Source organism: Dryas octopetala, chromosome 1, assembly GCF_963921425.1.
Source record: "Dryas octopetala chromosome 1, drDryOcto1.1, whole genome shotgun sequence".
NCBI classification, from domain to species: domain Eukaryota; kingdom Viridiplantae; phylum Streptophyta; class Magnoliopsida; order Rosales; family Rosaceae; genus Dryas; species Dryas octopetala.
This window is the reverse complement of record NC_141366.1, coordinates 24,677,826-24,690,155: the sequence shown is the minus strand read 5'-3', so window position 1 is coordinate 24,690,155 and position 12,330 is coordinate 24,677,826. Positions and strand designations below refer to the sequence as shown.

The 12,330-nt window shown below is 33.0% G+C and overlaps 1 protein-coding gene across 1 annotated transcript; it reads right to left on the bottom strand.

Moving 5' to 3' along the window:
• Positions 1-7,018: 7,018 nt before the first annotated feature.
• Positions 7,019-11,484, bottom strand: LOC147299354 (putative leucine-rich repeat receptor-like serine/threonine-protein kinase At3g14840). The gene is made up of 14 exons (XM_086234437.1): positions 11,215-11,484; positions 11,061-11,132; positions 10,940-10,971; positions 10,771-10,839; positions 10,286-10,348; positions 10,091-10,156; positions 9,936-9,971; positions 9,783-9,817; positions 9,278-9,654; positions 8,842-9,037; positions 8,612-8,749; positions 8,203-8,321; positions 7,854-8,064; positions 7,019-7,406 (listed from the first exon to the last, which is right to left on the bottom strand). The coding sequence occupies exons 1-14, from the start codon at positions 11,239-11,241 to the stop codon at positions 7,399-7,401; spliced, it is 1,449 nt and encodes a 482-aa protein (XP_086090563.1). The 5' UTR covers positions 11,242-11,484; the 3' UTR covers positions 7,019-7,398.
• Between the last annotated feature and the right edge of the window lie 846 nt (positions 11,485-12,330).

The window sequence follows — 12,330 nt, the reverse complement described above, 5'->3', positions numbered from 1 at the left end:
TTCCCAGCAGCTTCCTCCTCTTCCTCTCCCTTCCACATATCACCAACCCACGTGAGCCACCAGCCAGCTCCTAAGCCGCCTCGCCGAGCCGCCCAGCCGCACTCCTTCTTTCTCTCTTTCTTCCGCCCAGCTCCAAGCCGCTCACGCCTGCAGCCTTTTCTCCTCCCAGCCTCTCTGTGCGCGATAGCTGTCCAATCACAGCTGCCTCCAGCTGCTTATGTGTTGTTTTCTCTCCTCTCTCTCTCTCCTCCCAGCCTTTTGTGCTGCGACAAGTGTCCCACACCAGCCCAAAAACCCTACTGTTGTTCTCCTATATTTAATGAAGCCTTCATTTTACAGCTTTTATTATCTATATGTTTTTTTTTTTCCTTAGTTAGCTGCACCTAGGTAGAATAAATAGAGAATTTTCAGCCTTTAGGCTATGTTTGCCACGTTAAACAAACTGTATTGAATTAGATTATTTTTATGAATTATATTAGTTAGTATTGAATTAAAGTAAAATGAATTAAATATTATTCTTTATTTGGTGCTGTGTCGAATTAATAAATTGAATAAACAAAATAACATTATCCTATTTTTAGTGCATCAACAAAGTTATAATTATTTTTAAAACATATATTAAACCTTTTTAATATAGTTTGAAGGGTTAATATTTATTCATCAAATTTTCCATAGTTTTAAAGTCTAAAATAATTGATTTTTTTTTTTATTAGAAAAATGCTATCAAAATGACATTGCATCTCTCCATTTCCTTGTACACCATCTGATCTGACCAGCAATCACGCCATTGACGCCACCATTATAAACCTTCTCATTTACGCATCCATTAGTAGATAGATCCCAGCAATCACGCCATTGACAAGCAGAGGCATCCATGGAAATCCAAAATAATAGATCAATTTGAAGCAATCACGCCATTGACAATCACACCAAAATAATAGATCAATCGAATAGATCAAAACCCGGAAACTCAGAAAACATAATAGATCAATCCAATAGATCAATCCCAACAAGAAAAACCCAGTTAGTCAAATTCTAAATCAAGTTAGTCAATTTGTCTTTTTTTATTTTTATTTTTTTTATATAGAGATGATCCAATAAATTCTAAACAGATTATTTAATATATCTTTTTTAAGCCTCATTTCGCATTACAATTCGACTGTCCATAATCCTTCTTACAAAAAATTTGTGTTTTGGGCTAGAGGACATAAGGAGCGTTGTTGTGATTCTTACTCTTGGATGTGACTGTGAATATGACTTAGGAATTAGAAAATTAGTATGCAAAAAGCCAAAGCATGCATTGTTGCCAACAGTCACAAAAATACATATGATTAATAATAGCGTAAACGACACACATGCCAATATGTCATATTGCATGTCTCTGGAAGCCTAAGAAATTAACGAAGATTTTGTGCACGTAGTTGTTGGATAGTCCAATTGTAAGGTTTGTGAAATTACATTCTCATTTTGCACCCAAATTCAATCTCCCTCCTCCCAAATAAAATAAAAAAGATTTCGTGCACCTAATAATACCTTTCCCTTATTAGTTATTACACCAACTTATATGATAATATTCTAGTTACAATAAACCCATTTTTTCTTCTCTTTTTTTTTTTTTTTTTTTTCAACACAATAAACCCCTTTTGATCTCATCAGATATATACTATGCTTAGTTTTTAATTCTGATTCCGCAGTAGGCTTTGGTTTTAGCATCGTATAATGACATGAAATAACATTTTTTATTGCTTATTATATTTCTTAATATAATTTTTATATTTTATTATATTTCTTAATATAATTTTTTTTTTATTATTCTTCTATTTATATAAGCACATAAAATACGACACACGATTACCACCTCAGCTTTTGAGAAAAATTCTAAAATAATCCATAGACTATAAAATTTTTAAATTTACTTTGCAAAACCAAGGTAAAAAAGGGTATAATTTAAAGACCAATATTGAAATTAACATTTTTTTATTATTAGTAATTTAATACTTCTGTTGGCCACAGCTGTGGTCATGTCAATTATTTTGTAGAAAAATAGGAACCATAAATAATTAAATAGAATGATGATGAGCTGATTAAAATTGGTGAGCTAGGTTGGTTGGTGAGCAGATATGAGCAGTGATAGAAACTCATTGGGGGGAGGGGGGGTTTCTCTTAGTTAACGCCGATTTGAGCAGTCCTGGTAGAAACTCATTGCCCGGGGAGGGGTGTGGTTCTCTCAGTTCAACGCAGATTATTATATTTAGTAAGCGGTCTAAATTTTCATGTGCTCATGGGCAGCTGAAAGAAAAAGTTACAATATATAATTTAATCTTTGATCATGACTATGAATATATTTAAGTAAATTCGAATAAAGTAACAAAAAATTGTAAGTTTTACTCATAAACTCATATAAAAAATTTATTTATTTTCAAGACACACGGAATGACTTAAAACTAAACTTTTTTCCTGACGCTATATGTAACTATCACAGAGTTACATTTTATTTTGTTATAATGTAATATATTGTAGAGTTACACTTTATTTTTTAAGTGTTTTAAATTGTATCACAAAATAAGAAAGATTATTAAGCCTAAACCCAACTGGCCCAAGACTTAAGCTTAGGGCCAAATTTTTAAAAACCTGCTACTGTTCACGCGTTTACTGTTCACCGAGTTTTTTTTTTTTTTTTTTTTCTTTTTAAATGTTTCAAACAACATCAAAGAAGCATCATATGCATCTACATAAAACAATAATTATTTAAAAAAAAAAAAAACTCAAACCATATTAAAAAACATCATATGCATCTACATCTGTAAGTAAACAGACGGTGCTGTTGAGAGTAATGTGGAGCAATGTCCCACATCGGAAAACTAAGGCTTAGCATATGTGCTTATAAGTCTTGGGCCTCTCCACCCACTGCCAATTGGTTTTGGGTTGGATGCTCTAATTCTATCATGGTATCAGAGCTTGGTTATTCGCGTGTAAGGCCCAACGGCCATACGTGCTCCCACGTCACCCAATACAATTTGTTCACGTGTAAGGCTCAAAAAATCTCGCCACAGGTGCGGGGGCGTGTTGATATGTGCTTATAAGTCTTGGGCCTTTCCACCTATTACCAATTGATTTTGGATTGGATGCTCTAATTCTATCAGGTGCATCTGTAAGTAAGCATATACCAAGATCTTTTATTGGAAAATGCAGTAAGCAAGCTTATGCATCTGCATCTGCAAGCTGATGCAGATGAATATATATGCATCTGCAAGTAGCTTGCACACGCATCTGGAGCAAGAAATGCCCACAATAAACTAATTCCAATCAGCTCGCAAAAAAGCACAAATTTTCTCTTCAAAGCATACGTCTCCATTAGAAGCTTGCTATTCGAACTTTAAGAAGCTCGATCACGAGATATCCAAATAAAGCTCCAACTAAGTTACTGACTCTTAATATAATTAGCCTAGCATAACCTCACAAACTAACAAGAAAATAACATATTATAATATAATATAATAATATATATATTACAAACAAACTGTAGCAACTTTTAGCTCTCAAACATACTCACAGAGTCACAGCAGATTGCAGGTATGCTGGAGTAAATTTCACCCATTCCATGAAGATACAGCGGAAAGTTAATAGTAGACATATGTTTAATAATGATAATTAAAAAAAATGTTAATATGGAATTTAACAAATTAAACTTTGTATAGAATATGAAAAATATTAGAACTTTGTATAAAATATTGGAAAAATTAATGTTGGGAAGAAAAATGTCCATTTATTTATTTCATATATTTTATAGGAAATAAGTGATAGAATTTAAAATCCATTTGAAGTATATAATTCTAGGAATTATAAAAATGTGATGTATACATATGTATGCATGGTAATATGTTTGAATTTGTTTCTATGAAGAAAGAGTAGAGTATGAATATTCATACCGAATCCAAAGTTTTCTCATGGATGATGTTCTTTAGTACAATGTTGGGAATGATTTTTCAAACATGTATTGTAATCTTCATGGGTTATACATGCTAGAGCATGCTCAATTAGACAATGCATATATTCAGGGTTGTACTTTTCCAAGAAAGGAAGGTAGTTATACATTTCAGGGCAAAGCTTAAAGAACTTTAATATATCATGATCTGAAGAAGGTGGGATGAGATCATGGGAGAGAAATGAAGGAGAGGGAGGAGTATCTTACTATCTTGTGCTTGCACTACAACTTGGATAAGACTTATCCATCCCAATATTATTATGCATGGTACGTATTTCAAAATGATTTTCCTCCATTGCTTTTGCAGTTTTATGTGTATGGACATATTTGATGTTTCAGAGTTAATATACACTTTAAGGTTTTTAGGATACATACACTTTGGGTTACTTTAATGGTCGAAGGGTTCAAATTAATTTGTTTAATTTATTTTCCTTTTCAACTTAGGTTATAAATGTTATTTTAAAAATATGTTTATTTGTCCCCAAAAAAAAAAAAAAAATTTATTTAAATAGTGGCATACCAACTAGTTATTAGTTTAGTGGTATTTCTCTTTACAATGATCATAATTGTTTATTTTTTAAGTCTCATTGTAAGGATCATCCCTACAAAAAATTATATAAATTGGAAATTGTTTGACCGAATCATTAAATTGTCATGATTTCAAGTCTTTTCCAAAATCAATTTGTTCGGCTATTTGTTCAATCATAATTATATGTCTTAATGATTTTTTATTTATCTAATTTTTTGCATGGGTATCATTGAATAAAGACTTAAAAAATAAACGATTATGAGATCATTGAACAACAATGCAAAGTGGATCTTACAAGTGATACCTCATTATGGATAATATTTTGATGGGCCTGCATGTACCCTTCAAAATGTATGTGAGATCCCTTAAATAAGATTATTAAGGGATCTCTTGTGGGGTCCACTCCACACTGTATTTTGATGATTGAAACCATCTATTTTTGAAATTTCTATTGAAGGATTATCCTTGCAAAAAATTAGGTAAATCGGAATTATTTTACTATTGATTAAATAGTCGTCATTTCAGGTGTTTATCGAAAAAATTATGTTCGTCTATTTATTTGATCAAAGTTAGACATATTAATGGTTTTCGGTTTGTTTAATTAGACGATCTTTTAATAGAGACCTCAACATAGATAGTTGAGATTGTTGAAATACAATGTAAAACGGGTCCCATGAGAGATCCTTTAAAAAAGATTATTTGAGGGAACCCTTAGTGGAAGGGGCCTGTATAACTATACTATTATCAAGCTAGAAGGAGCGTCTAGTGTTACAAGCTTTACCAAAAATGAGATTACATAAACTACTCTTCATTAAACAAAAAATTTACTTAAAAATAGTCGAATAAATGAGGGTAAATTTGTAAAATGTAACCATTAAAATAAAATTTAAAGATTAAGGAAACAACTCCCTTCCACCTTATAATTAAAATGTTGAGAGAGGTGAGAGGTATAAAACTATCAGGACTTAATATACGGTAAAGAAGTAAATTGAAATGTGATGCGCGTGTCAAGAAACTAGTATACATATATATAGAGAAATTTTCAAGTAAGGATGTCCTTACTTTAAGAAAAATAAGAACATCCTCTTTGGACCTACAATTTAATGATTGAAATTGTCTATATTTTAGAATTTCATTCAAAGGTCACCCTTGCAAAAAATCAGGCAGATCGAAAACTGTTTAGCCAGTTTATTATAGCAAACATCATTTCAATTTTATCTGACGGATTATATTTGTCTGCATAGTTTAGATGACCAAACAATTACCAACTTGGTTGATTTTTTACAGGGATGACCCTTGAGAAGGAACCTAAAAAATGAACCGTTCTGATCATCGAACTGCATAACGAGGTGTTACACAGAGAAGATGTTCTTACTTTTCTTAAAGTAAGGACATCCTTACTTAAATGGGCCTGTATATATATATATTTCTTGATTCAGTTTTGTTTTGTTTTTTTATCAACGAAGTGCTAATTAATTAACCAGTTAACTTTAGAGCACTCCTATATATATATATATATATCTCTTGATTAGGTTTTGTTTTGTTCTGTTTTGTTCTGTTTTTTTTTTTTTTTTTTTGATCAACAGGAAAGGGGGATTCGCACTTAGAACCTCTCCCAGTATTGGGAAGAGAAATACCACAAGACCATTAAATTTATATGTTATGTTTGTAAATTATACATATGTTTTGTTATAAAGAAGGCCAAAGGGTGAGATAGGATTTAGATTTTGGAATTGGGTGTGTGGTGGTAGATCGATAGTCACAACTACTGGAGCTACAAGCTCCCTTCACTACTAGGAAGTACCCCATTAGATATCAGTGGAACACCGATGTCTATTAGGTTTGCGACCGATAAGGGCAGACGTGATATCTAATGTACCCTATTTTCAATATCAGTTTTGGGCCGATGTCTATATCAAATTAGACATCCTATTTGTTAAATATCCGATATTGTTAATAAATAATATATATCGATTTTTCAAGTTTTCGATTTCTAAATGAACGGATTCCGATATGTAATATACTTTCAATATCATTATTTTTTCAAGAACTGACATTAAAAGGTATATTACATATCTGTTTGGTTATATTTTTCGATATTATAAACTCATAAAAAGATATATTTGGTAGGTTGTTACATCACTTTTTTTATCAAAGCGATATATAATATTTTTAACACATCGAATTTGTAACTAAAACCGATATATATGTACACATTAGATATCTGTTTGTTCGTTGTTTTAGATATTATAAGTCTCTTAAACATCATGTTTGAGTTAGAATGTGAAATAAAAATAACATTATATATCGGTATTATTTGTTATTTCGATGTATATACCTTTATAAATATCAGATTTAATATGCATTAGATATCAGTGTTTAACTGATATTGTAAATGTTTTTGAATTAAAAAAAATAAAATAAAATGGGTTGTTAGATATTAATTTTTCCTGCCAATTTGTGCAATTTAAATGCTTCCATAAATTTCATCCAACATTCTCATACATTTCCAACATCCAATTTCAACCCATATTCAAGTTAACAAAAAAGAATTACAAATCCCTCTACAAGTAGGGATAACCATAATCCATATATAACCCCCTAAGCAACTTCAAAAATCTACACAAAATACAAGGCATATATGACTAGTTCTAAATTATGCACACCTATGACTAATAGATAATTATTATCCAAAACCAATACAGATTTAATATAAGCAAAATTAAAAGGATTCATTTACATAGATAAAAGTTACCTAACTATACAGTAATATTCCTTAGTCCATAAAATTCTGAAGATTACTTCCACAGTTTCCATATCATGTCCTTTTATTGAGAGTGTAATACTTGGGGTCTCTTTCTTTAGCCTAGGGAGCTCAACTTCCTCAAAAGCCTGCAATTATTAAAAGAACTCATCACATTGGCACATTATCCACACATAGTTGAAAATTGTCATAGGACCAAAGCAGCTAGCAACACTAAAAAAACTTCTAACCACAACCAATTGCATATTTATATATTGTAAGTCAACCATTACATACCATAAAATACTCAAGTGTTCCAAACTTGTTGACCAAAACATACTAGACCTATCAGCCTGCCATCTCCATTACATCACATATTAAAAATCATTCCCCTAAACAAAAGGTCCAAACGATGACCATGTAGACAAATCATTCCCCTAGCCAAACAATGTGATTCTAAATAATTAAATTCATTTTCCTGATCAAATGTAGACAAAGCTAGATGACCATGTCAAGTGGAGAATAGTCCCAAAAAATGAAATCGAGTTTCCACTTGTACTTTTGCATGTACTGAACATATGTGTTGAAGATCTTACCAAACAAAGTATGTGCAAGGCTGTTGTTCTCCATGTATTCATACACCAACAATAACTGATTTCCTTCAATGCAACATCCGTACAGTTTAACAAGATTTGGGTGCTGTAAAGCAGAAATCATGCCTATCTCATTCACAAATTCACGATTTCCTTGCTTTGATTTTGAAGAAAGTTTCTTAACTGCGATTATAGTACCATCTAATAATTCGCCCTGCAATTTGTAATATAATACATTTGATGAATGTGGGCATCCATAAGTACCATAGACCAAAGCATAGAAAAAACAAAAACAAAAACAAGAAGAAAAGTACTTACAAATATAGGGAAACAAAAAGGAGTTATAGCATACCTTGTAAACAGCTCCAAAGCCGCCTTCCCCAAGCTTGTTTGCAGCATCAAAGTTGTTAGTGGCAGCTTTAATTTGTTTATATCTAAAGAAACCAGTTTGCAGATCTAATCCTTTCAGATCTGTCCATGCATGTTACAAGGTTAGTATATTGAACTGCTTCTTAACTGGGAGTTTGGTGGCCTTTTGGCTTGTTAAACAACATTGGAAAGAATAACACTAGGAAAGATTAAGCAACTAGAAGAGACAATTCAAATAAGAAATAGTTTATGAAGAGTTCTTAGAAAAGAAAGGAGTAAGTGGGGTAACTAGTGCAGCACTAGTTGTAGAACAAAAAATGAATTTCTATTTATAACAGGTTTACATCAAGGATCGACATTAAGCCCCTTTAAACCAAACAGGTTAACTGTACCTTGTTCCCTAGATGACTTGCTTCCCAAACAGCCTTTCAACCAAAGAATGCCAAAAGTCATTAAAATAAGGCATAACGCTAAAACAACTCCAATCACAATGAATATCTTCTTTTTGCTATCATCAGGCGGCTTGAAATCTAGAAGTGAAATAAGATCCAAGAACAGTGGTCATAAGAAAACCATGTATTACTATAGCATAGTATAAAAAGAAAACTTATAACTTACTTACCAGACTCCACAGAGATAGCTGATATAAGAGAACCATATGTTCCTCTTGTTGGAACATTAGTTGTCCCTTTCCCAGCCCACTGAAAGCGGATCTCTAAAGTCTTAACAGTAACAACTGCTTTAAATACCTGAATTTCTTCCTTATCAACCCCTTGTGCTTCATTTTCAATATCAAAATCCTTCAATACCCGTTTTTCCTGTAATAAATAACTATAATTAATTATTTGAGTGGAAAAATAAGAAAGAAGGGGAATGATCACGAAATATATAAGGAAATTAGAGGAAGAAAGTCTACGTGGATAGGTGGTTATGTTTTGCGAGACAAAATAAAAAAACTGGAGAACAGTTAAATTTATCCAAATGATTTAAAAGGTAAAAAGTAAGTAAACATAAAATTTCCAATTTATCTCATCCATGGTGAACATAAAAATTACTACCTGGATATAAACATCAAACATTCGTCTTCCAACACCATAATAAGACCTGTTGTCTCTGAGGACTATTTCCGCAAAGTGTAGTTTCACAGTGTAATTTCCATTTGCTAAGCAACGGGCATAATATGTGAGAGAAAGAGGAGAAAGTCGGGCAGTTCTGTACAGTTCAGAGTTGTTCATTTTGAGTGTGGAAATATTATTCGCTATATAGTCTTTGGTAGAACTCCAAATATCCGAAAAATCACCAGTACTACTAAATCCCCAATTTGCTGAGCTCTGAACAAATTTTGCTGCACCTCCTGAGGTTTCATCTCCATCATACTTGATGCGTCCAATGGTAGTTGGTTTTCCACCACAATTAAGATGCAACGAATACTGATCTATACAGAGAAAACAGCATACAAAAAGTATAAGACAAATTAACTTAAGAAAATATTTTATAGCCCTTTCATATTATATGGGCACAAAAGTGTACACTGAGGTTTGATTCTACAACAGATTTAATTACCTTTTGAACATGAACTGAGGCAATTGCTAAGTATACTACATTATACAAAAAAAAAAAAAAACAAAAACAAAAAAAAAAAAAAGGCATTAGCTCATGCAAAATTAATGAGGAGAAGTGAAAAGTGGAATATAATTCATTAAGTTAGAAGCTTACGTGTTGTTCTGTCTGGAAAAACTTCTGAACAAATTGCTGATGAAACAACAAAACTAGTTACTTTCATATATCTAGTTAGTCAAAGAAAGTAAAGTAAGTTTATCTCAAGAAGGTTAAGAAAAAGAAGAGGAAATAGAGAAAGAGTCAACTCTTACAAGGTCTCTCGACAAGTTGTTGGAACAGAGCTCCCAGAAAAATTATTGTAAGAAAGATCTATATTGCTGCACACAAACATGAAGTTCCACATTAACAGGAATTCCAAGTAAATGACAATAGTATGCATACGATCCGAGTAAATGAAAAAGCTGAAGCAGAAAATATGTGTAAGGTTTTAGGATGAAGAAACATACTAGCGACTGTCTCTATTTTTTATCCACTCTGGAAGCCCACTAAGCAAGTTACGTGTCAGATATCTGATCAGTGAGCAATATAAACAGACGTGAATAAACATTTATCTATATAAATACTGATTCAAAAGGTTACACAGAAAGAAGGGAAATTTAAAATTCCAAAAAATAATTTAATGTCACAATGCACCATCCAAGCTCTCAAGTGTGGAAACTATAGGCCCATCCTTGGTACAGCTATGATTCCTAGGGAGAGAGTCTAGATGAATCCTAATTGTAACCATATTCTCTTTTTTTCTTGGTACATGAAAAAATATTGTACTCATATTCTCATTTGGTTAGAATGTCTCACTATCCAAAACTAGGCTGCCATATTAGAATCAATAGGAAAACTTCAAAATTTGATTGTGATACATGTAGAAACCAAGGGAAAGGCCCCTATATATCCCTATGTGAGCTAGCTACCATTATGAATTTACATTCCTTACATTGTGGCCAATTTCATTATATTTGCAAGATTTGGAATGCTCCCTTCCAGTCTGTTGAAGCTAAGATCTCTGCAAGAGAGGAAAAAAAGGTAAAATTAGAAGTCATTGATTCATATGATATTGGGAACACGGAAGAAAGTTTATCAAGTGACAATTCAGTGAATCTTACAGGCATGAATTAATAAGTTGCTCTCCAAGGCCCTGAAAGCGTAGCCTAGTGAAGGTCACAGCCAACCCAAACCAATTGGTACATCAAGATCAAAGCAATGTAAGAAAGATTCAAAACATACAAGGCTCGGAGAGTAGTTATGCTTCCCAAATAGCCAGGGATAGGTCCTGATAAGTTGTTCACACTGAGAACCCTGCTCTGGGACATTACATTAGTTCAACTATTGACATGAGAATTTATTGGCAACATCAAGCATAAGTCTAGAAGGCACTTACAGAATTTCCAACTCTGTAGAATTCCATTCACGTGGTATTGAACCACTAAGGTAATTCTGGCCCAAATTACTATATGAGCAAGAAGAAAGAGTGCTATTAGAATAGAAACTTAATAGTTTTTAATTCGGCTGTAGCTTAAACAAAATTGGAGGATTATAAGTAAAGAAAAGCGAAAACTAGGGCATAAAATTTCTTCAATTTACCCACTGCTCATTAACCTTGTGCAATCAATCCATCAATTTCTGAGATTTTCAAAACCCTAACCTGACCTTCCTTGTCGCGCGCGCTCTCTCTCTCTCTCTCTCTCCCTCCCTCCCGCGCGCTCTCTCTTTCTCTTTCGCTGGCTCGGACTTGAAGATGCAGCATCGGCGGTCTTGGCAGATGAAGCGAAAGCGAGCGACGCAGGGGGAGCAGACCGCACACCGCACAGCTATCGTCCATGGCTATTCTTCTCTCTCTCCATCTGTCTATGTCGATCTCTGTCTCTGCGATTGGATTCGGAGGTTGAAGAGAACGAGGGTGGTGAGTGTGGTCTCGATCAGTGAGGGTGTGAGAGAGAGAGAGCTTGGGGTGAGTAAAGTTTGAGAGTGTTTGTGTTTGAGAGAGGAGGGTATCGGGTTCAAGTATTTGGAAATTAGTCCAAAAATTTAAGTAATAGTCTTCAAATTTTTATTTTATTTTTTTTAGCTGAAACAAAGATATCAGTAAGGATTTAGATATCGGTTTTTACAGAATAATAAATTATACCGAAAAATTAGATATCAGATTTAAAAATGTGGCAATATATAAATGTATTTATAAATCAGTTTTAAAAAACTAAAAATCTAACTGATATAAAAAACTTCTACTATATCAATTTTGTTAAAACTGATATCTATGTAGTGATATCTAATGGGGTACTTCCTAGTAGTGCTTCACTACCACAATTTTGGCCAAAGGCCTCCAATGAAGGCAACTAAAGTTGGGGGCGTGCCAATTGCTAAGGACGGTGTTCACCAATAATTAACGTTAGTGGCCACATTAATATGTCAGAAAGCAACAGTGAATTCATATCCAACTTTGCTTCTGATTCGTTGATAACACAGTGGCAGCCCATTAATTTAAAGTAATAAAAGG